Source organism: Lepus europaeus, chromosome 10 (assembly GCF_033115175.1).
Source record: "Lepus europaeus isolate LE1 chromosome 10, mLepTim1.pri, whole genome shotgun sequence".
NCBI classification, from domain to species: Eukaryota; Metazoa; Chordata; class Mammalia; order Lagomorpha; family Leporidae; genus Lepus; species Lepus europaeus.
Genome location: NC_084836.1, coordinates 34780944 through 34805494, shown reverse-complemented (window position 1 = coordinate 34805494; position 24551 = coordinate 34780944). Strand labels below are relative to the sequence as shown.

At 35.2% G+C, this 24551-nt stretch overlaps 1 protein-coding gene across 1 annotated transcript in view; it reads right to left on the bottom strand.

The window, feature by feature from the left end:
• Positions 1–3352: 3352 nt before the first annotated feature.
• The window catches only part of MGAT4C (MGAT4 family member C), a 685880-nt gene continuing 664681 nt past the window's right edge, over positions 3353–24551 (bottom strand). Inside the window, exons 3-5 of the mRNA XM_062202448.1 lie at positions 15842–15994; positions 8534–8681; positions 3353–4494 (exon numbers count right to left, since the gene is read on the bottom strand). Of these exons, the coding sequence (XP_062058432.1) occupies positions 3353–4494; positions 8534–8681; positions 15842–15988 (1437 nt within the window). The 5' untranslated portion in view covers positions 15989–15994. The remainder of the gene's footprint in view (positions 4495–8533; positions 8682–15841; positions 15995–24551) is intronic.

The window sequence follows — 24551 nt, the reverse complement described above, 5'->3', positions numbered from 1 at the left end:
TGTAAAATATCTACTTTAGAAACTGCACAAGTGTGTAGTTTTCAGTGAGATGGAAATAGAGTTTACATTAACTCTATGTACGTTTATATTCACATTTGTTATTGTTGCTAAAATGTGTATTTTCCATAAACATATATTTTCCAAACTTACTGTGCTTGTAGAAAATGCTCTTCTTCAATATGAATGAGTGAAAGCTGCCTTAAGGAGAACTTTTTAAGTGTCAGTTACCTTTTTGGTCAACTTAAGTTACCATAGAAATCTGATACATTATTTAAGGTACATATTGTATTTTGTGCTTGAAATATATCAGTGTCTTATTTTCATGACAATTAACTGACTCAGCTATTTATGTCGCATCAAGATTATTTTCAATGTTTATTTTTAAGAAAAAGGAAATCACACACACATGTTAATTATGTTATTTCTCTCCTCGAAGTAAGCCTACATATAATAGAAATAACATAATCATTGATAACAGATTGAGGGGCCAGCATTGTGATGCAGTGGGTTAAAGTCCCAGCCTGCAGCGCTGGCAGCCCATATGAGCACCTGCTCAAGTTCCAGTTGCTCCTCTTCTGATTTAGCTCTCTGCTATGGCCTGGAAAAGCAGTGGAAGATGGCTCATCTCCTTGGGCCCGAGCACCCACATGGGAGATCCAGACGAAGCTCCTGGCTCCTGGCTTTGGATCAGCTCAGCTCTGGCTGTTGGGGTCATTTGGGGAGTGAAGCAGCGGAACGGAAGATTCTCTCTCTCTCTCTCTCTCTCTCTCTCTCTCTCTGTGTGTGTGTGTGTCTCGGGCTCTACCTCTCTTTCTAACTCTTTCAAATAAATAATTCTTCTTAAAAACATAATTGAGTGAGCATGGTTTAACCTAATAACTGTGTATTTGGCTCTATGTCTGATATAAATTTACTAGAGCCACTAATTAGAACTCTAGTAAGAGTTCTTAAATATAAGAAATACAACATTGGGGCATATAAATGTCAATATTTTCTTTTTGAAAGTGAATGTTTATTTGCACTTCCTGATCTGTAATAGAAAAGCTTTCTTTGTCAAAGTTGGGGTTATTTCTTAGAGAGTTAACCCAGTGACATCATTGGAAAGTGACATCATTGAATATTATAGGCATCACTAAGTGATGTAACCAACTTATCCAAACTGAGTAATGACAGGATCATAAAATGAATTGTGACTCCTCTGGGTCACATCCACATTGATAAATCCCTAGCAAACAACCAACTTCATTGTCTTCCTCAGCAATCTTTTTTGGAGTGTCTTCCAGAAGTTGATAGATATCAACACTGCTGTTCGAAACATTTCACATTTCCTGAAGGATATGAAAAAGTTTACTGCTCACTTCTTGGAATCTTCCCAGATCTTGGTATTATATCTTTGGATCATAGTCATCTGCTGTTTATCATTATAGTGCTGAACAATGTTATTTGTCATTTCTGACATATAGCCAATTAATGAAACATCATGAGGAACATCAAGAAAACAGAATAGTTCAAGTCTGAAAAGCATCCTTCGTTTCAAGGAAAAGGTAAGTCCAGTGGCAGTGTTCCCATTTCCTTGTGATTTTAAGACTTAAAATGCCACAAAATATTAATGCTTGTTGTTTCATAAAAGTTCATGTATTCTCTAATAGTATAAATAAGGGCAAAAATTACACAATAGTTATTGTATAAAAGTGACAAAAATTTCCCATTTTTATCTGAGTTTCTAATTTAATTTATTTGCATAAATGATCAAAATTATAAAAGATACTAATTTTTTAAAACTAAAGCATATTCTGAGTCCTAATGATTACGTTTCAGGATGGAAGGAAGAGCAGGAAGATTTCCACATTTTTTCTCTCACAAATTATGTTTGTGTGTGTGTATTCAATATGTATTAACATGTATTTGAGGTTTTCTATAAACACATATGAAGAACCCTCTAGTTCTCTTAATCACAAATGCCTTCATTTTTGTTGTTCAACCAAAATGAAAATAATGAGGCAAGTTCACAACATCCTGGAAAAACAATGTCTTTAGGGCTCATGTGTCCTGGATTGTTCTATTGTGCAACTGGTTGAGAAGCAACTGGCCAGTCCTAGTAATAAAAGTTGAGTTGTCTTAATATTTATGTGCATATAAAACAAAGGCAACATTTAGGACACTTTAGGATTAATCTGTAGCATGATAATATGATTTATAGAAGAATTATACCAACTATTTGTAGATAGTGTAATTAAAACTCAACATAGCAAATGGACAACAATAAGCATAAATTATATGAGGAGTAATCTCTACATGATGGAAAGAATATTTTTTGGTTATCAGAACATAAAATCTGTCATTTTGGCTTTGCTAATAAAAAACTCTTTGAGTTTATAAAAGTCAACTAATTTCTATGGTTTTTACTTTTTTATAAGGTATCCATTTAAATTACAAAAAAGTATATGATAAATTACACTAATGTCAATCATATGCATTTTAATACAAAATATATAAAATCATCAAAATTTTCTGCATATAGTGAAAATGTAAGAATGAACTAACTATAGGCCTTTTCCAGTATCTTTTTGTTAAGTGCAGTTAACCAACATAATCTGAAAATAGTGAGTTTAGCTATTTTTTTTTTTTGCAAAAGGGAAACTAGAAAAAGACTGCTTCCCACAGAAAATTTATTAACAATAATTATTCAATCAAATATTTTTAAACAATGAGCAAAATTTCCTTTCATATCAAGAATCAGGGTGAGATTTTTTTTTTAAGTCTTTCGTTTTCTTTCTCCATAACCCTACCTACACACACACAAAAAAAATCTGTTGTGAAGACACCACTTCTTTGAGGAGGTATTCATTGCAGGTATACAGAAATTAATTAAAACCTGTTTACAATAAATTAGACCAGATTATAATTATAATCCATTGCATATTCACACAGATGCTTAATAAAGGCTCTCTGATGACATAGTTACCAGTTCTTGAGAAAGTGTGTACAGTTGGCAACTCTTTTTCAAGAATCATCATCCAACAAACTAAATATTCTCACTTGAAATCTTTCACATCATTCTTTTGACAGTAAGTGGATATTTGAAACTAAATTCATTAAGAAATATATCAGTGAAAATAGCATTAACCATAGGCTGGTATTCAACATCAAGGGTTAAAATAAATACAATTGTGTACTAGAGTAAAATTATGTTGACAATGTGTAAATAAAAACTGCTAAGAGGATGAACTTTTCTTTAAAACTGTATTATCCATTGCTTTCCCTCCAAAAGACAAAAGTAGCAAAAAAGGAATTTAGCAGAAAGGGAAACAGGAAGATGAGCTTCAATAACTGATCATATTGATTTAATTGACTAATAAGTCCAAATACTAATACTCCTAATAATCAGCCATTCCTTTTGTGTTTTAGTAACACGTATCCTCATACAAACTATATCAAATGGAATTTTCTGATTCACATCTGACATTTCAAAGTTTCCATTTTTGAATTCTCCTAGTCTTAAGTAAGTACCACATTGTCTTGTTTGTTTAGTAATATAAACATTTTCCCCAACATCTAGGGCTCCATGATGCAAAATGTCATTTTGTCGATCTTCTGTCCCAGTATTCACTTTAATTTTTTTTATTACAATTGGAGTTTTAAATACAATCAGGAAGATATCTCCTGTTGAAGGTGGTTTCCCCCAAAAGTACTCATCAACACTACTGTATGCCTTGCTTGCTTCGTAATTTTCAAACACATTCATGTTGGTGTATAGACTGGCAGGAGGATTATCTGGGATGTCAAAAAATTCCTCTTCAAAATCATCATCCTTCAGCTTGTTTTCAGTCCCTTTGTATGATGAATAATAGCCCATGTGCTGAAAGAGAGATGGTTTAAAACGGATCACATTTTTCTGAGCCAACAGACCCCGGAAATGAGACAATAGCCAATCACAAGGCATTTCTTGATAAAACATTAATAAAAAATGTGCCAATCGTGGGAGATCATGAGAATGATAGAGTTTACCTATGTATCCAAGCTTAGAGAACTCAAGAGTTACCCAGTAAGTTCCTTCTAGAGATGTAATGACTTTCTTGATGGCAGTTAAAAAATTTTTTGAACATCGAACATCATCTTCAAGCATTACGTAGTAGTCTGAAGTATTGGCACAAAAATTAAGCAGAAAAGCATAATCCACATTCTGCTTAGAACGAAATTTGACTCTATCTACTGGATCATTGTAATTTCTTTTCAGACCATCCAGGATTGGGTAATATTCCTCTGGAGCATGTATAACCATTAATCTTCCTGCAATAATATGGTGGGCAAATTTCTGTGTAATATCCTGGACCATGCCATCACGCCAGGATGAATTAAAATCTGCTAGATGAACCACCACTGAAATTTCCTTCAGCTCTTCATAGCTGGATTGTTCAAAAATTGACCTGATTGTCTCAAGTAAATAGTTCCCTTTTTTTCGTTTCACTGATGAAAGTCCAATTGTAAGATATCCTGAGCAAAAGAATAAAGAAGGAAGACAAATTAAATGTGAACCAAGTAATAATAAAAAAAATTAAAGGGAGAGTCCTTTCCCTTAGACCCACTGCTATATTAAGTAAATTTAGTGAATTACTATGTCTAGAACATTTTACAATTAAAGTACTAAGCTTAATATGTAATGGTTATAGTACTTTATGCATAATTGATATTATATGTAATTGATATTTTTGGGAAAATCAATTACATCTTAGATATAATGATGTCTGGACCCTAAATCCATTTAAGGTATCTTCAAATTAGAGTTCTCATAAATGTCCATTAGAAAAGAGAGATTGATGCTTAGATAACATAGCTAAAACCATTTACAAAAGGGGGAATGAACTCACAGTTAAGAATGACAAACTATTCTCAAACAATGAAAGGGAAACATAAGGATAAATCTTCTAAATAATCTTTAAATTTTTCATAGGATGTAGGTCTTGTATTTTCATTTTTATTTGATTATTGTCATTATCTTGTACTAGAAGAATTTATATTTGAATTTCACTATTTCATTTTGAGATTTACCTAGTCTATTACTTAAGAAACAAATAATATCCCAATATATGTTTGGGAAACTTTTATCATTGTTTAAACATATGGTACATTGTTCCAGGACATGAATATTATTGTTTTCTTTATTGTGAAACACATCTTATGGTAACTTTGAAGAAAGTTTTATTCAGTCAAACTCTAAAAGTAAAAACTGAATAATCTAAGGAAATAAAATAAAACACTAAGGAAAGACAGTTTGCCTGTGAAAATTATAGGTGTCTTTCTTTTGAAATACAAGTATTTTCATAATTTAAAGTTCTTATTCCCACATGGCTCGAAGTAGATTTAATTTCTGAACTGCCATTTGAAAAGTGGTAAATGTTATATGCACAACATCATCAATTTAGTAGATACACACATGGTGTAATTTGTATGATATTGAAAATTTTCCCCAAGAATAATATTTCTTTTGGCCTGCAAAAAGTTTGAGATTTATATATTTTGTTTAAATACCTGGGTTTACAACTCTGACTTCTGTTAAAATACAAAAGCGTTATATGGTACCAGCGAGCTTTAAGCCATCAAATTTCTTTCTTTTGTTAAATATTTATTTATTTGTTTGATAGTCAGAGTTATAGAGAGAGAGGGAGGGATCTTCCATCTTTTGGTTAACTCCCCAAATGGCTTAACAGCTAGGGATGGGCTAGGCCAAAGCCAGGACCACACGGATGGCAAGGGCCCAACTACTTGTGACATCTTTTGCTGCTTTCCCCAGGCCATTAGCAGGGAGCTAGACTGGAATTGGAGCCCCTGGGAAATGAACTAGTGCTGGCCTCACAAGTGGAGATTTTACCTGCTACACCACAACACTGGCCCCCATCAAGTTCATTAACGTTCAGAACAGTCACCATTTAATAAAACAATTTCTACATAAGAGGCAAAGTCTATACATTTTATCTGTTATGTACACGTGCGTGTGTGTGTGTAAAATGTTCCTAACAGTCTTTTGGGATAGATTTTCAATGAGCATCATTCTGCTTTAGAGTTAAGGAAGCTCAGTCAAGTGTGATGAGGTAACTTGTACAAGTGTCACACTTAGTAAGTGGTAGGTGTGCCAAGATTAAGAAGTACTTGCTTTTACCCTCAGTAGTTTTTTGTTTTCTGTTTTTTTTTAAGATTTATTTATTTGAAAGTCAAAGTTACAGAGAAAGAAAGAGAAAAATCTTCCATCGCTGGTTCACTCTCCGAATGACCTCAGAAGCCAATGCTGGGTCTGCCCAAAGCTAGGAGCCAGTAGCTTCATTTGGGTCTCCCACATGGGTAGCAAGGACCCAAACACTTGGGTCATCTCCTTCTGCTTTTCCCAGGCTATTAGCAGGAAACTGGGTTGGATTAGAGCAGCTGAGAAACAAACCAGTGCCCATATGAGATGCCAGATTTGCACGCTACCTGCTAGGCCACAATGCCAGCCCCAATCTCAGCATTTTCTTAAGGATTTATTTACTTATTTGAAGGTCAGAGAGACAAAGAAAGAGAGAAAGAGAGGAAGGGAGGGATATCATTCATCTTTAATTCACTCCTGTAATGCCAATAACCAGATTTGGGCCAACTCAATACCAGAAGCCAGGAATTCCTTCTTGGTCTCACACATGATGGCTGGGCCACAAGTACTTAGCTCATTTTCTTTTCTTTTGTTTTTAAAATATTTATTTACTTGAAAGGCAGAGTTACAGAGAGAAAGGGAGAGGGAGAGGGAGAGGGAGAGGGAGAGGGAGAGGGAGAGAGAGAGAGAGAGAGAGAGAGAGAGAGAGAGAATGGCTCTTCCTCCTGGTCTCCTACATGGGTGCTTGAGGGTGCAGAGATCCAAGCACTTGGGCCCTCTTCAGTTGCTTTCTTAGGCACATTAGCAGAGAACTGTATCAGAACGGGAGTATCCAAGATTTGAACTGGCACCCCTATTGGATGCCAGCTTTGCAGGCAGAAGCTTGTCCTGCAATGCCATGACACTTGCCCAGGACCATTTTCTGTGGCCATCACATGCATATTAGTGGGAAAGTGGAACTGAAGGAGAGCAGCTCGGATGCTACCAATACTCTGTGTCATGAATAGAGGCTTAACTCACTGAGCCACAATGCCAGCCCCTTCCCTTTTGCCTTATATTGCTCCGATAGTATAAGGCAGTTCATATGTGTGCCAATAAACATTAGTAAAACTAGCACGGAAAAGGGAAATTAGTAATGTTTAAACAATGTGGTACAACAGATGGAGTTGAAACAACAGTGGCAGTCTTAGGCAATTAGAAGGAATTCTAAGAACACTAGAGACTCGAAAGGATGAAATGAAAAGAAAAGCTATCTAAAAGAAATCTAAATTACCAATTTCTTCAACCTGATGATTACAAACTCACTTGTATAAAACTTCTTCAAAGACAACGTTTTTTTTTAATTTCCACATAATCTATTAAGTTAATAGAATATAGTGAAATACAGTCTCTTGCACAAACTAGTAAGATTCATGTTTTTTACACTGAAACATTAAAATCAGACTGCATATTACAATTGATGGTGTCTTGTGATTAAAATTTGTAATATTATACTTTCTTAGTGGTACATTCATTAGATAATGGTTCTTTTCATGAACTGTATTATCTTGAAATCCATGAAATGCTAGCATTGTAACTTCAGTATTCTAAATATTGTTTTTCTAATCTGTAGTAGCCTGAACTTTCTTCCAAGTAGTCACTTCTACCTGGAACTTGTGAATGTGACCTAATTGGGAAATATCCACTGCAGATGTAAGTCACTAAAGATTCTGGGATGAAAAATCCTAGATTTAGGAGTGGGTACAAAAATCCTATAACTGGTGCCCTTATGAGAAGAGAGAAGCAAAAGAAGGCTGTCATGGATGATGGATGCAGACATTGGAGTTATGCTGCCACAAGCCACGGAAGCAAGGAGCCACCACAGGATGAAAGAGGCAAGGACAGTTTTGCCCTCAGAACTCACAAAGGGAGCATGGCCTTGCTGGTACTGGATTTCAACTTCTAGCCTCCAGAGGTATGAGAGAATAGATTGATGATTTTTTTCAGGCCGCTTAGTATGTGGTAATTTGTTGCATAAACTAATACACTAACCTTCATTAATTCAAAACTAGTGGCAACTCATAAAAGCCAAATCACCAGAGGTTGAAAACATAATGATTTAAGAAAAATTAAAGTATTTTTAAAGTAAACTTTTAAAATTTAAAGTAAATTATTTTGTCTACTCTCTCTATACAGTCCTATAGCAAACTGTTAAAAAAGTTCACAATACAATTGGGCCTTTTATTCAATTTTTTGTTATGAGTGACATTAAGTCCATGAGTAATTGCAATTTGTGAAGAAGCACTCAAGTCCTTCCCAAGAAATACATTAGTAAGTCTCCTATCATCATTATTTCTATACCAATGAAACAAGTCAGTATTATTTTAAAACAAAATTTTGTATACATTTATAACTTAGAAGTGTAAGGATACTTACGCTTTCTCTGTAAGGGTGTGGCAGCGAGGTAACGGTAGGTAACATTTATGGTTCCTGAGAAATTGGATAAATCCTTGAAAGTATGAACATAGCGTTCAGAATTCAGTTGGTGTGTGGATGTTTCCCTTATAAGTTGTTTGTCTCCTTCCTAAATGTTAAGAAAGAGAGAAAATAGAAAGTAAAAATAGGTAGCCATGAATTAAATAATGTTTCCCCTGAGACAATGAATATATGATTATGATACAAAATGTGGAGGTTTGTGTAAATCTCAATTACAGGCACCATAAACTGTAGATCACCCTCACTCATTTGATTTCTTACCCGGACTCATTCTTCCCTGGATATTCCCACAACTTTCATGTTAAAATTTAAATATTTATAATAACCAACAGATCCTAAAATTTGATAGTAGTCTATTTTACAGTTTCATTTGAGGGTAGTTCTTACAAAATTCCTCACATTATAGAGTCCTTTGAGTATATTTATTCTTCCTCAAGCATTGCCAAATATATGTCACACATCATAAGTAGGAAGATGTAGCAGTAGACACAATAGTTGGATTTTGGATAATTTATTAATAAAGTTTTGGTAAGTCACTTACATAGCCACTGTAACTGAAAGCTCTTGTATTTTTGTTCCAAACGTCCTCAAGTAACCTTACTTAGGATGTATTTGCTCCAAGTCAGGAGAATGTGTTCAGACCTTGCATTAAGTTTTGTGATAATAATATGCTTGCTTGTGTGGGTGGGTACATGTGTGTGTTCGCATATTATTATATCAGAGATGAGCTCTGGTCCTTTTATAAGTAAGGTCTCTTTTACCTACATGGTAGGAAAGTTTTCATGTCATTAAATCTTCAATAAGGTTTATATTTAAGAAAATATATTTAGATTTGGGTTAAATATATCCTGTTAACAATTCATTGCTTCCTTATTTCTCCCAAATTTCATATAAGTTCAAATGTGGATTTTGATTATGTATGTATGGATGGATGGATGTATTTTTATTTGGGAGGAATACTAATTTTCCATTGACTGGTTTGCTCTCCAAGTAACAGTCACAACTCTGGCTGAGCCAGAATGAAATCAAGAGCCTGGATTTCCATCCAAGTCTTCCATGCTGATGGCAGAGAACCAAGTACCTGAACCATCATCTGCTGAGTCCCAGGGTGTTCATTAGCAGGAAGAATGATCAGAAGTGGAAGCAGGACTCTGGTATGTGATGAAGTGTCCCAAGTGGTGACTTAATCCATTACATCACAATGCCTACTCCTTAAGCTTGCTTTCTTTCTTTCTTTCTTTCTTTCTTTTTCTTTCTTTCTTTCTTTCTTCCCTTGCTAAATCATTTATATTTATTAGAAAGGCAGAACAACACACACGCACAGAGACTATGATTATCTAATCACCATCTGATCAAATCTTTATTGGCTATACAATATTAGCAAAATGATAACTTCTGTGGCTTGTGAAAATAGCTTATTATTATTGATGCAATATATTTTGGGCAGCATAATTAGAAAGAAATTGTTTTTCAGGACATTCTGGTATGTAGTGCCATGGGGATCTATTTCTACTACTCAGAGTGTCAGACCAGGTATGCGTAAATAATTAATACAATAAAGAAGGTAAATGAATGAAATAACTTTGATCCTGATATCATTTGGCTGAGGACCATAAAACTTTATTTAAATCACTGTTGTTGGGCCGACGCCGCGGCTCACTAGGCTAATCCTCCGCCTGCGGCGTCGGCACCCCAGGTTCTAGTCCCAGTTGGGGCACTGGTACTGTCCTGGTTGCTCCTCTTACGGTCTGGCTCTCTGCTGTGGCCCAGGAAGCCAGTGGAGGATGGCCCAAGTCCTTGGGCCCAGCACCCGCATGGGAGACCAGGAGGAAGCACCTGGCTCCTGGCTTCTGATCGGTGCAGCATGCTGGCAGTGGCGGCCATTTGGGGGTGAACCAATGGAAGGAAGACCTTTTTCTCTGTCTCGCTCTCTCTTTCTCTAACTCTGCCTGTCAAAAAATTTTTTTTAAAAATCACTGTTATTAAAGATTACATAAGGGGCCAGCCCCGTGGCACAGTGGGTTAACATCCTGGCCTGAAGTGCCGGCATCCCATATGGGTACCGGTTCTAGTCCCGGGTGCTCCACTTCCGATCCAGCTCTCTGCTATGGCCTGGGAAAACAGTAGAAGATGGTCTAAGTCCTTGGGTCTCTTCACTTATGTGGGAGACCCGGAAGAAGCTCCTGGCTCCTGGCTTCGGATCGGTGCAGCTCTGGCCGTTGTGGCCAATTGGGGAGTGAACTATCGGATGGAAGACCTCTTTCTCTCTCTGCCTCTCTTCTCTCTGTATAACTCTCTGACTTTCAAATAAATAAATAAAATCTTTAAAAAATAAATAAAGATTACGTAAGACACAAGCACAAGTTTTCCCTGGATGGGTAAAACTTAAATTGGATAGATGATCAAATCAAATTTTTAGACAGACTTATTTATTTGAGGTATACATACAAATAGTCTTCTATTCTTTTATTATTTATAATATAATATTTATAATATTTTATGCTATTCTATTCTATTATTCATTCTTCTATTTCTGATTCACTCCCATTTTAATGGCTCCAACAGATAAGACTGGGTCAGACCAAAGCCAGGAGGCAGGAATTTCATCTGAGTCTCCCAGATGAGTGACATGGACTCAGACACATGGGCTATCATCCACTGCCTTCTCAGCTGAATTAGCATGAAGCTGGACAGGCTGCAGAGCAGCTGAGACTCAAACAGGGCACCTTGATATAGGATGCCTGGGTCACAAGGGTCTGGCTTAACCCATTGCACCACAATGCTTATCTTGATTAAATGGGCCTTGCAAAAATCTATGGCCATACTTGAATTTTCTAAGAATAAAAATTGAAAAACATATAGTATGACTAGAAATTTATAAGAACTTGAACATCATCCTTATTAAATTAAGATTCATTTTGAATATCTTTTCTGCATATCCAATTATGTTTGTGAAACTATATTAATTTTTTATTAGTGTACTTCCATATTTTCTAATGTTTTGCTAATTGCATAGGTAAAAATATTTTTGCTTCTTGTAAGGTTTATAATGTATTTTCCCTCTGTAAAAGATATAAACTTTCAATATACCTGAAATTCAACCTTAGATGTTAAATTTCTTTTAAATATCACTGAGTTCTGATTATTTTAAATTCTTTACACATAAATATTTTCACTCATTTCTGCCAGAAAAATCTATACATCATTGAAGTTTTAAAATAAATAAATTTAGGCATGCTGCAAAATTACTGGGGATTCAGTTTAGCATCACTCACTGTAATAATACTGTAACGGTGTATACAACCAATAAGGATAAGATGAGGTATCTTTAAAAATCCTAGTAGTCAGGCTGGCACTGTGGCATACCGTGTAAAGCCACCGCCTGCAGTGCCCGCATCCCATATGGGCGCCGGTTTGAGACCCGGGCTGCTCCACTTCCAATCCAGCTCTCTGCTATGGCCTAGAAAGTCAGGGGAGGATGGCCCAAGTGCTTGGACCCCTGCACCCACATGGGAGACCTGGAAGAGGCTCCTGGCTCCTGGCTTTGGATTGGTGCAGCTCCAGCCATTGCGGCCGTCTGGGGAGTGAACCAACAGATGGAAGACTTTCTCTCTCTCTCTCTCTCTCTCTCTCTCTCTCTCTCCCCCCCCTCTCTTCTCTCTGTCTAACCCTATCAAATAAAGAAATAAATCTTTAAAAAAAATCCTAGTAGTCACTATACTGTATTCATTTTACTGTTCTGTTTCTGTGTGATGATACACTCTACAGAAGTGCAAGATGTTGAGTATCTCTTTAAGAATTCTATCTGGAACATGTAAAACTCTAGACTTTTTGTGATAAGAGGGAGTACATTCATCCTGATTGAGGGCTATAACAGAATATAAAATAAAATGGATCTTGTATGAAAACACTTTATAAAATTCTCAAGAACAAGTTTCTTTACACTTTGAGCATGAATAAATAATACAACTTTCACCTGAGTCAGCCTTGCTGGCTGCTTTCCAGAAGCATCGAAGTGAACAGCCAGATTCTCCCTGGATACATTCTTTCTGTAGCTACTTCGCTGATGTGTATTTCTCAGTAATAAGACAAAGTTTTATGACAATCATTTTCTGGATGGGAATGCAATTCAATGGACTAGCTACTGACTAAATATATACCCTAGTGGCTACTTTGAAGATGCTTACAGCCGAGAGCTAAGTTGATTGGGCATGCAGCGTCTCTTCTACTTAGTTTGCCTTGTAATGGTATTTGTCTCTCACACTGAGCTTGGCTTCCTTTAACACTGAAAGGCACATATGTTTTCAATACATAAGCAAATATGCTAAACTGTTGATATGCCTAGGATTTTGGCCCACAGATGGATTTACTAGCAAAATGAACAGAACAGAATATGCCAAGTAACTCCAGAGACATTACTACTTCTAACTGTTCGTCTCATTTATCTGAATTATAAGTATTATTTCCTAGTAAAATAAGGAAGATGGAAAAATAAAAGACCAATTCATTTCTTGCTTAGATAATGATATACATTGTGGCATTATGAAGAGAAGATGAAAATCACATTGGGAAAGCAATGAAAATAAAATAAAGGCAGATAAATGATTTAGGAGGGAAATGTGTATAAAGTAAACTGCATTATATTCTAGGAGGAGGCCAGTTTTCCAAAAGTATTATATATTCTAGACAAAAAATTTTTCTAACATTTAATATTAATGATGGAAATAATGTTGCAAATCTTCACACATAGATGATTATTATTATTATTATTATTATTATTTTGGCAGGCAGAGTGGACAGTGAGAGAGAGAGACAGAGAGAAAGGTCTTCCTTTGCCGTTGGTTCACCCTCCAAAGGCTGCCACGGCTGGTGCGCTGTGGCCGGCACACCGCGTTGATCCGAAGCCAGGAGCCAGGTGCTTATCCTGGTCTCCCATGGGATGCAGGGCCCAAACACTTGGGCCATCCTCCACTGCACTTCCGGGCCACAGCAGAGAGCTGGCCTGGAAGAGGGGCAACCGGGACAGAATCCGGTGCCCCGACCCGGACTAGAACCTGGTGTGCTGGCGCCGTAAGGCGGAGGATTAGCCTATTGAGCCACGGCGCCGGCTAGATTAAGTTTTAAGATAAAATTCAGCTCAAAATTCAATTTAGTTAGAAATTATCTAGCAAATAATATAAATTTAAATTAGAAAAATATTCCCATTGAATTTATGAAAGGGAGATTTGATGGTATGTAATAATCATTTTAACTCATTTTTCTACCTTAATAAAAGTAACTAAAAGTAGTCACTTTTTAAAGTTAAGAAGCAATACCTTTTTGCACCTTGACTGATTTGCAAATTTTACTAAACAGATTCCTAAGATAGAAATTTCTTTGAGTGCACTTTAGAAAAGCTACTCCAAAAAATTATATTTTTTTATATTAAGTGTATTAGGTGGCTAGGACTAACATTTGGATATGACTGTATGAACATTAACAGAGCAGGCAATGCTGGTTTTATTTTGTTACACATTTTAAAGTGAATTTAAAGAGACAGTATAATAAAAAAGGCATAAGGGTATTTGTTGGATAAAATGGTCTTTTGGGTTGGAAGAAACTGTTGACTGCATCATTAAGGCAACAAATCATTGAATTCAACAGCATCTAACCAATAACATGTATTTGTTATACAAGATTTTATTTAATCTAAAACTGGATATATAATCGCCAATCTGATCAACACAGCATTGATATATCACATGGGCCTTATTCCAATGCCCTTATATCTCATAAAGTTAAGAGTCACATTAAAAATTTTCCAAAATGCATGTTTCCAAAATGCAAATGCATGTTACTTAAGCCATGCTTAGTCAAATTCTGTCAGTCTGTGTTGTTTTCAGCCATTGTAAATCCATTATGGATGACAGAATGAAAGGTCCACAAAACCAGGACCTGGCAAATAGAAGGTAATAAAACAATCATGTTTAATTAGTAAAATAAAACATTTTATTTGGAAATGCTCATTGTTATTATTATCAGACTCACTTTGGTAAGACAGTACTAGAGAAAATAAGTGTGCTTGCAAGTGGGAGGTTTTTTGGTCTTTGTGATACTAAAGGTTTTGATTTTATGATGTATTCAAATGGTAGTAATAACATCATGATTAGGAAAGATTATCTTGGGCTCAAACCAGGTAGAGAATGTAAATAAACAATATCTTCTATTTTACTCTTCTAAGACATGAAATGACATGATACAACAAATAAAAAAGAATAGAAACTAAGAAATTGATTCTTTATAATTGAGAATAAGTCCTTCTGAATATTTTGATATTTCACTTAAAATCCACTCATGTCATTATCCATTATTTTTAATAGCTCTTTTTGACTACAGAATAGTTTCTACATTGAAATCTATATCTTTGATATCTTGTGAGTGAATATAAACATATAAGATGGTAGTCACTGAGGACAATTCAAAATCTTAATAAAAGTGATTACATAACTTAACAAAATTTGTTTAAACAACATAGCAGAAATATCATTGTTATCAATAAATATTTGAAAATTTCAACAATAGTATAGAAAATAATAGGTAATACTTTGTAGGCAAAACTTGTATATTCCAAATATTTCAAATCTTAATGATTTTACATAATTACAGTGATGATATCTAACTTACTTGTAATATCTAACTTACTTGAATTCTAATATACATAGCATTAAAGAAAATATTAGAACATGAGTAAAAAAAGTGTAATGGTGGAAATGTATAAATTTATAAAACTAATGATTACAAATGCTATACTATGATAGTTTTAATTATGCATAATTAATATTTACTGTATGTGGGTGAAATGTTCATTTTTCCATTTGATTATCATTTATAGCCATTGTCTATATTCCCACTAAACTAGAGTCTTTTTGCTTTATACTTGTTAAACTTCTCTTTCGGTGAAGTATTAAGGCTCTTTATTGTAATGTAATTTTAATATGTTATCCCAAAACTAAAAGAAAAAGAAAGAAAGGGAGAAGGAGGGTAGGAGGGAGAAGTGAAGCAGGGAGGAAGTGAATTTTACCTACTAATTAAAAATTAAAATATAATATTTTTAATAAAAATAATAGAAATAAATACTTATAATAATAACTTTTTTTCAAACTGAGCCTACATCAACGGTCTTGGGTTGAAATTAAGTTACAAATAGTAATAATTCTAGTTAGACTTAGACTTTACTTCACATAAAAATAATCAGTCTTCAGAACTTACCAGAACATAGCTATCCTCAATGTACAAGTTCATAAATAGAAGGAAAATGACAAGAACTCCCAAGAATGACACCACAGAACGTTTTCTCAGGTATCGCATTTTATCCAGTATTTGAAAAATCTGCTTCATTTGATGAAATTTAAACATCCTCTCCTGTTTAAAAGAGGCAAATAATTACTAACAGTTTACTAACAATTAATTTTAGATACAAATATATAGATAGACAGATAGATAGATATAGATATATATTGATATATATATCAAAAGCCAGGCCTTTATAAAAACAATGACACTCTTCAAAGTTGAGAATAAAATTGTTTTCCAAAATCACATATAAGGTTCACATACATGATTATATGCAGTATATATTTTATGTCATGTGTATATTATATATTTAACATGTGGTAAATGTTGTGGTTTATAGTGATACAGCCTACATCAAAATGAAAAGCATGCCTCAGAGTTATTGAAAAAATTTTTATAATAATAATAATATAAGAAAAATAAATAGGACTTCATCATAAATGAAATGTCAGGCACAGAATGATAAGTACTCTATGTTCTCACTTAAATATAGGAGCTAAAAACATGTATCTACCATATATCAATTAAATATAAAATATATTTTAAAATAATTTGAAAAATTGGTGACTGAATCAAATAAAAGAAAAATGGACAAAAAAGAAGGCCTTTGAGAGAGGGAGAACAAGAACACAGAGAAAAACATGTCAATTGTTATAAATGGGATCCAACATTAACATAACACCCACCTCCCATGTTAAAATGTAATGAACATGGAAGAAACTAGAAGTGTGCACCTAATATTAATCTAAGAGTGTGTAGCATAACAGCTTTTGATTGGGAATCTGGGAGGAGGAAAGAGAATTTAACAAAAGAAGTTAAAGTTTTGGAGACATTATCAAGCATAGATTTGAAGAAAAATCATTGTTAAATCATTGTGGATCCTCATACAGCAAAACCATGTTATTTTGTTGGATCTAGTAAGCAGCACTTTGGCTGTTTGGATTATTTCATGTACGGAGAAAAGGCAAAATGGGTGTAAGATTAGTGGAAAACCCAAATTTTTTTTCCACTTCACTTTTCTATACTATGTGGCATCTTCCTATTAAGATCAATTTACATTACCAACTACTGTTGTTTTTAATAATTATGTTTTTTACTGTTGTGATTAATGTACAGCTTTATGAGGTATAGTGGAATATTTTAACACATTTACAAACTAAAAATTGATGAAGCTGGGCAACCAGGCTTTCCATGCCCTTATCCTTTCTTTCTATTAGGATCCTACCAGCTCCTCTCCTCCAGTTCCTTACACAGTACATAATACCTTATTGTGAACTGTAGTCACCCCACTGTTATGTGAAACAATAGGACTTGCCATTTCCATGTAACTGTTTTGGTACCCATTATCCAATCTCTATCTTGCCTCCCTCCCACCATTCCCAGCATACTCATGCTTGTGATTACCTATTTTTCTAACTTCCACATATGAGGGAGAACATACAGCATTTGAATTTCTTTCTTTGTCTTATTTCCCTTAACATAGTGATCTCCAGTTCCATCTACCTGTCAGCACGTGTCAGCATTTCACCTTGCTTACAGGTGAGTAATATTCTATTTTGTATATATTTTCTTTAGGCATTCATCTGTTGATGGATTCCAAAGTTATTCATATATCTTCATTATTGTTAACAGTTCTACAATGAATATGGAAATACAAGGATCTCTTTCATATGCTGATTTGAATGCTTTGGATATATACCCAGAAATGTGATGGTGGGGTCAAATGGTGGATCAGTTTTTAATTAAAAATTTTTTTTTTTGCTTACTAATTTATTTATTTGAAAGGCAGACACAAAGAGAAAAGAGACAGGCAGGGATCTCCCATGTTCTGGTTCACTCCCAAAACACATGTGCCAGCCCAAAGCCAGGAGGTAGAACTCAATCCAGGTCTCTAACATACCAGCACTAAACCAAGTACTTGGGCCATAAACTGCTGCCTCCAGGGATACAGATTAGCAGAGCTGACTCAGAAGCAAAACCAGGACACAGATCTAGGCACTCTTAATATGTAAGGTGGCTCTCTCAGGCAACATCATAACTGCTGTGCCAGATGCATGCCCCTGTTTACATTTTGGAGGGGCTTCCATTCTGTTCTCCATAAGACCCTACTAATTTGTATTTCTACCAACAGTGCATAAGGTCTCCTTTCTCTATATACTCACCAACCATTGTTATTTTATTTTATTTTTTATAATAGTCATTCTAACTTCTGACTACTGTCTTCAAAAGTACAAATGTATACAGAATGATCAACAGATGACCAGAATCATATTTTGTCTAAAAGCAATACAGTTATAATCTGGAAATAGAGCTATTTGGAATTGTGTAATAGGTCTGCCTGTATCCATCTTTAGGATGAAGTATTTATGTGCAGAAAGGACTTCACAAGTGTAAAAGGTTTGTACATTAAACCTTAGAAATATGCCTATGCGCTAGATAACAAATAGTACCTCTTCAGTGAATTCATAGAAGAAAGAATTCATGGATTCATATAAATTATGGTAAAGAATGTCAAGAATTAAGGAGAAAACCTTAACATCCAGAAGAATGGAAGAAATTTGAAAAAGAAATAAATATTACTATTTCCTATGGCCATATTTTTATCAAGAGGTATTTTGATTTTTCTTATTCATTTGTAGGATTTGTAAATATATGTATAAAGAAGGACATATATATAGACATAAAAGTATAATACCAGGAGTTTGCCGATATACGATATTTCAAAGCATATGCAAAGTGAACAAAGTAATGGTTTGGGGGCAATATTACAATTCTGTCTGCAATAATGTAAAATAGAATGAAACAATAATAATAAAACCCCAGGCTATTATTCCAAAAAGTTGCCAAAGAATGCGAATGCTTAGAGAATAATTGTAGCCACCTAAATGCTAAAATCCCAATCTTCCAAAGTATAACCTTCTAAAATGCAGTCAGAGTAATACAGAGCACAAATCCACCCTTCCTTCTGTACACCTCGAGTATCACTGTGAGGAAGAAAATGGCACAAACTTCAACTTGCACATAAGGGAGAACTTAAATACCCACAACAAGCAGAATGGACCCAGGAGCCCAAAGCAAAGCAAACAGCAGGTCAGAAGACAGACTAAAATACAGGTCAATTATTACAGATACTACATTGACTGTATCACTGTAGAAAAAAATTAATGAAGTTAATAAAGCCACCTAAACCACTCCCTTATGCCAAACTTAGAATCACCTCCTGGATAAGGGCCCAGGAAATTCCAAAACATTTTTTCTTTTCAGAAAAAAGAAAGTCTACACCAAACAAAACCAGACTGAGAGTCAGAGTTACTATGAGGAGGAAAACAAATAACCAATTTTAGGTAGGAGGAAGATGATGCTGTCTTTTGTTGCACCATTAAAAATAGGAAGAGAAGATCTCAAGATGGATAGGATGCATATTAAGGACACAGAATACCACTTGAAGAGGTTTCTATTGGGAAAAATAGGTGATTTTTAAAAGTAATTTGGTTGATAGTAAAATATTGTATATCAATGAATTCAAGCTTAAATGATGATTTTTTTAAAAAAAGAAATAAAATGTAAAAAATCCCATTTGCCACAACTGGAGGTGATCAGAGTCCTTTCTTCTGACCCTATAAATTTGCAACAGAAAGTACTAAAGTTTCCTGCATTTCTGGGAGGGATTGTACTTAAATCATCCACAGTTAATGTTGGGTATTTTCAGATATTGGACATCAGGCAGCTCAGTGGAGTACCCTTGAGAGAAACAAAAGCAAAAGGGACAGTCCCCTGATATTGCAGTTTGTTGCCAATGGACAGTTTTCAGACGGGAGTGTGAATACAAATAGAATGTAGAGATCTTGCTGAGTTCAGCAGAGTTAAGCACTGAATTACCTAGAATGAAAGAGGCAAAATATTTCAGAGGAGAAGGTTAAACAGAATATAGATTTGGAATTCTGCAGAAGGAGTCTTCTAAATCTGAACTTAATACTGATATTAACATTTGTCGTGAAACCCCATGTGGCTGGAGAAAGAAAATTCAAAAAAGCAGCAGGCTAAGCAGTTTTTAAAGATTACACGGATTTGGAGATTATTTATGTGTCTGTCACATTTATATGTCTGTTAGCCAGTTGGATAAGCTTGGGCAGTAAATGAGACATTAAGAAGAATCCACAGACACATAGCACTTTAGTACTAAGGCTAAAATAGCTGCCTTAACCATGTCATAACAAAAGCTTAAAAGCATGTATTAATAGCATCATGACTTAAGTCCATGCCACCATAAATTCCAGCAATCTCTAAAGGCACATGACCGGTTGGTGTTGTAGCTCAGAGGGTTAAGCAGTTGTCTGCGATGCCAGCATACCACATGGGTGCCAACGTGTATCCTGGCTGCTTCACTTCCAGTTCAGCTGCCTGATAACATGCCTGGGAAATCAGCAGTTGGCCCCAATAATTAAACCCCTGCACCCATGTGGGACACTCAGATGAAGCTCCTGAAACCTGGCTTCTGCTTGGTGCAGCCCTGGATGTTATGACCATTTGCAGAATTAACCAGTGGCTGGAAGATCTCTCTCCCTTTCTGTCTTTCTGTCTCTCCTTCTCTCTCTGTAACTCTGCCTTTAAAACAAATAAATAAACATTATGAAAAATATAAGGGTGCATGACAATAACCACAATTAGGAACATAAAATTCAAAACATTCACTAAAAATTATCAGTATGTAAAAGATTATATGATCATTTAACCTATAGGATAAAATATACCAATAGGGAAAAATAAAATTGCAGAGATGATAGTAATATAATAATGCTTGTTATTATGACCCAAAGGCTCAAGACAGAGGGAAATATGAAAATGATAAGAGAAATAAAATATATTAAAAAGATGAAAGTAGAATTTTTGAAATGAAATATATAACACCTGAAATGCAAATACACTTCCTAGTATATATATAAGTACAGATAAGAAATAGCAATGGAAAATAGAACTGGTAAGACATAGCAGTAGAAAAATTACAAGAATGAAAAACAACCATCCAGCCAAACTCTTTTCTATTTGATGACCCACAGAAAATGTCAGGTAATAGATGTTTGAAGACACTAAATTTCATAGTTTCTGAGGCAGCAATAGATAACTGAAACAGGTGTCTATAGAAAACTCACTTAAAGGTACAGACACAGATGTGTTAGTAATAGAAGGCAAGAAAAAAGATATAAAGTATGAAACATTAATTAGAAGCAAACTGAAACAGATAAATTGATATCATCCAAAGTAAACTTTTAATAATTGACAAAGGTATCAATCTATTAAAGGGATTATAACAATCCTAAATGTGCAGGTACCATAAAAATTTTCAAAATACACTGAAGTAAAACCTGATTTAAGTGAAAGGATGTATATATATATATATATATATATATATATATATACACACACACACACACAATTATACTTAGGGGTTTCAATATTCATCTTGCAATGATTGATTGAACAGGAGATATAAAATTAGTAGATATAGAAAATACTGATAATACTATCAAATACATTAACAAAATTAGCATTTATGAAACATTTCACTAAGCAATAACCAAGTACACATTCTTTTAAGGTGCAAAAAACAACCAAACAAAATCATGTTTTGTGTCATAAGCCAATTATTAGCAAATTTAGAGGAACATTTGTACAAACTATGTTCACTGATATCAAAATATGTGCATCAGAAATGTTGGGGGGGGCACTGTGGTGTAATGGGTAAACTGCTGCCTGCACTGCTGGTATCCCATATGGGCTCTTGTTAGAGTCTGGGCTGCTTCACTTCCAATCCAGCTCTCTGCACTGGGAAAGCAGTGGAAGATGGCCCAAGTCCTTGGGGCCTTGCACCCACGTGGGAAACCTGGAAGAAGCTCCTAGCTCCTGGCTTCAGATCGTTGTAGCTCCTGCCATTGTGGCCATATGGGAAGTGAACCAGTGGGTGGAAGACATTTCTCTCTGCCCCTGCCTCTCTGTAATTTTGTCTTTCAAATAAATAAATAAATAAATATATATATATATACATGTATATACATACATATATATATATATATATGTATATATATAAAAGAAATGTGCAGGATCCAGCGCTGTGGAGCAGGAGGCTAAGCCACTGCCTGCTAAGCCAGCATCCCATATGGGCACCGGTTCTAGACCCAGCTATTCCTCTTCCAGTCCAGCTCTCTGGTATGGCCTGGGAAAGCAGTAGAATATGGCCCAATTGCTTGAGCCTCTGCACTCACTTTGGAAATTCAGAAGAAACTCCTGGCTCCTGGCTTCAGATTGGCCCAGCTCCAGCTATTGTGATCATCTCCAGAGTGAACCAGTGTGTTGAAGACTTTTCTATCTGTCTGTCCCACTGTCTTTAACTGTACCTCTCAAATAAGTAAATATAACATTTTTTAAAAAAGGAAATATGTGAAAAAAATTCCCAACTACTTCCAAATGTCTAAACTAGGAAATATTTGTAAAGTAAATAAGCCTTCATTGAAAAAAATCAGACATTAGAAAAATATTTTGAATTGGATAAAACTGAAACACAAAACATATCCAAAATTGTGTGATTCAGACAGAGCAATATTTTAGTAACAAATAATAACATGAACTGCTTACATAAGAAAAAAGAAACACCTAAAATTTATTGTTTAAAGTCCTTAAATAAGAAATTAGAAGGGGAAGAACAAATTGATCTTCTAATCAGAAAGGAATCAAATAAGGCAAAAAATAAGCAGAAAAAAATGAAAGAACTAAAGCGAAAATCAAACAGTTCAACAAATAACAATGAAGATGGACATCTGACCTAATGTTTAAACTATTGATTAGAATGCTGACATCCCATATTGGGACTCATACTGGGCTCTGGCCAGCTTCTTGCTAATAATTTGGATCTTGGGAGGGAGCAGTTAATGGCTCAGGTGGGAGACCTGGAATGAGTTCTGGGTAAAGTAAACTAGAAAATGAAAGTTCTCTCTATCTCTCACATTAAAACTAAAACAAGGAAAAGGACAATGAAACCAAATGCTCATTCTGTGATCAATAAAATTGATATTCTTCCAGCCATTTTGATCAAGAAAAAAAAAAGACAATATTATTGATATTATGGATGAGACAGGTGGTAGCACTAAAGATTCTACAGATATTAAAATGGTAATAGAATGTTCTTTTTAAAAATATCAGGCCAATATTTTTGGTAATATAAATATTTAAACTCTAGCTACATATGAATTCTGTAAAATATTTTCAAGGATAAAATAATATCAGCTCTACACAATCTTTTCTAGACAGCAGAAGAGTAAATAATGCATACTCTCCAGATCTAATGAAACATTCACATTTTATTTGATAATTTTCAGTAATTTTATGAACAATTTGTAAGAGGAAAATGGATACTGTAAAATGAGAGATCCAAAATGGCTGAATAGGAATTGGACATGCCGATTTTGACCAAAGGAAGATACCAGAAAAGCAGGGGAGGGACTGCATTCCCAAAGGACAGTTGGTGAGAATGTTTCAGTGGAAAATGTACAAAAAAGAGAGACACCATGGGCCAGTAAAGGCAGGATACAAATGCAGCAGCTAGCAGGTCATACCTGGAGGGTTCATGGGGCCAGGATGACCACTTAACTAAGGAGAGTGAGGTAATGTTGCTTCCCTCCTCTCCCACGTCTAAAGCAACGGACTCAGCTTGCTGAGGTGTACCACCAATAGTCCTCTATTAGGCAGGCAGCTGGGTCTAGGGACAGGCAGATAGGGAGGCTGATAAGGCAGAAAGCAGATGCCTGTACCCTATGATTGGGAGAGCCTGACATCCTATGACTGTGGGAATCCAATGACTGTGATGTCTACATAGGCCAGGAAAAGCATGGGGTTTGTTTAGGTCTTTGGGCAGTCACCTGGTCCATCTCCAGAAGCTCAGAACTCCCTGAATGCTGGAGAAGGGACTTGCAGAGGGGTCAGAACTCATACTATGGAGGACAGACACCCTTTGTGAGATTCTTTCACCTGAGTGGGTGGGGTGCACAGGCACTATGTGCTCACCCAAGGCTCAGACAAAGGCTGAAGCTATAAACACACCAACCATTATGACCATTCCCTCCTCCTACTGTGTATGGAGGATATCCACCACGCCCAGCTTGAGTGTTTGGATTCTTGCCCCACCCACAAATCTTGGCAAGAGTCCCCTGGACCCACCCATGAGACACTTCTGGATATCCACTGCAAAACACAGGCACTCTACTAAGGCACAGAGGGATATTGCCAAGAAAAAGAGCCTTCAGAAGAGATATCCACAAGTGCTTTTCTAGAAATGTAGAAATGAATGTACAAATATGAGAACCATGAACAAGGAAGACAATACAACTCCCCCAAAGGAACACAATAATACCTTAATATTAGACACTGAAGACAAGGAGCTCAACAAAATGCCAGAAATGAAATTCAAAAGAACAAATGTAAGATTACTTAAAAACACAGAGCAGCAACTACATGAGTTAAAGAAATTCATACATGCCATGTATTACAAATTCTGTCAGGAGATAGCAATATTAAAGAAAAATAAAACTGAAATATTAGAAATGAAGACTTCAATATATCAAATAAAAAATAATTT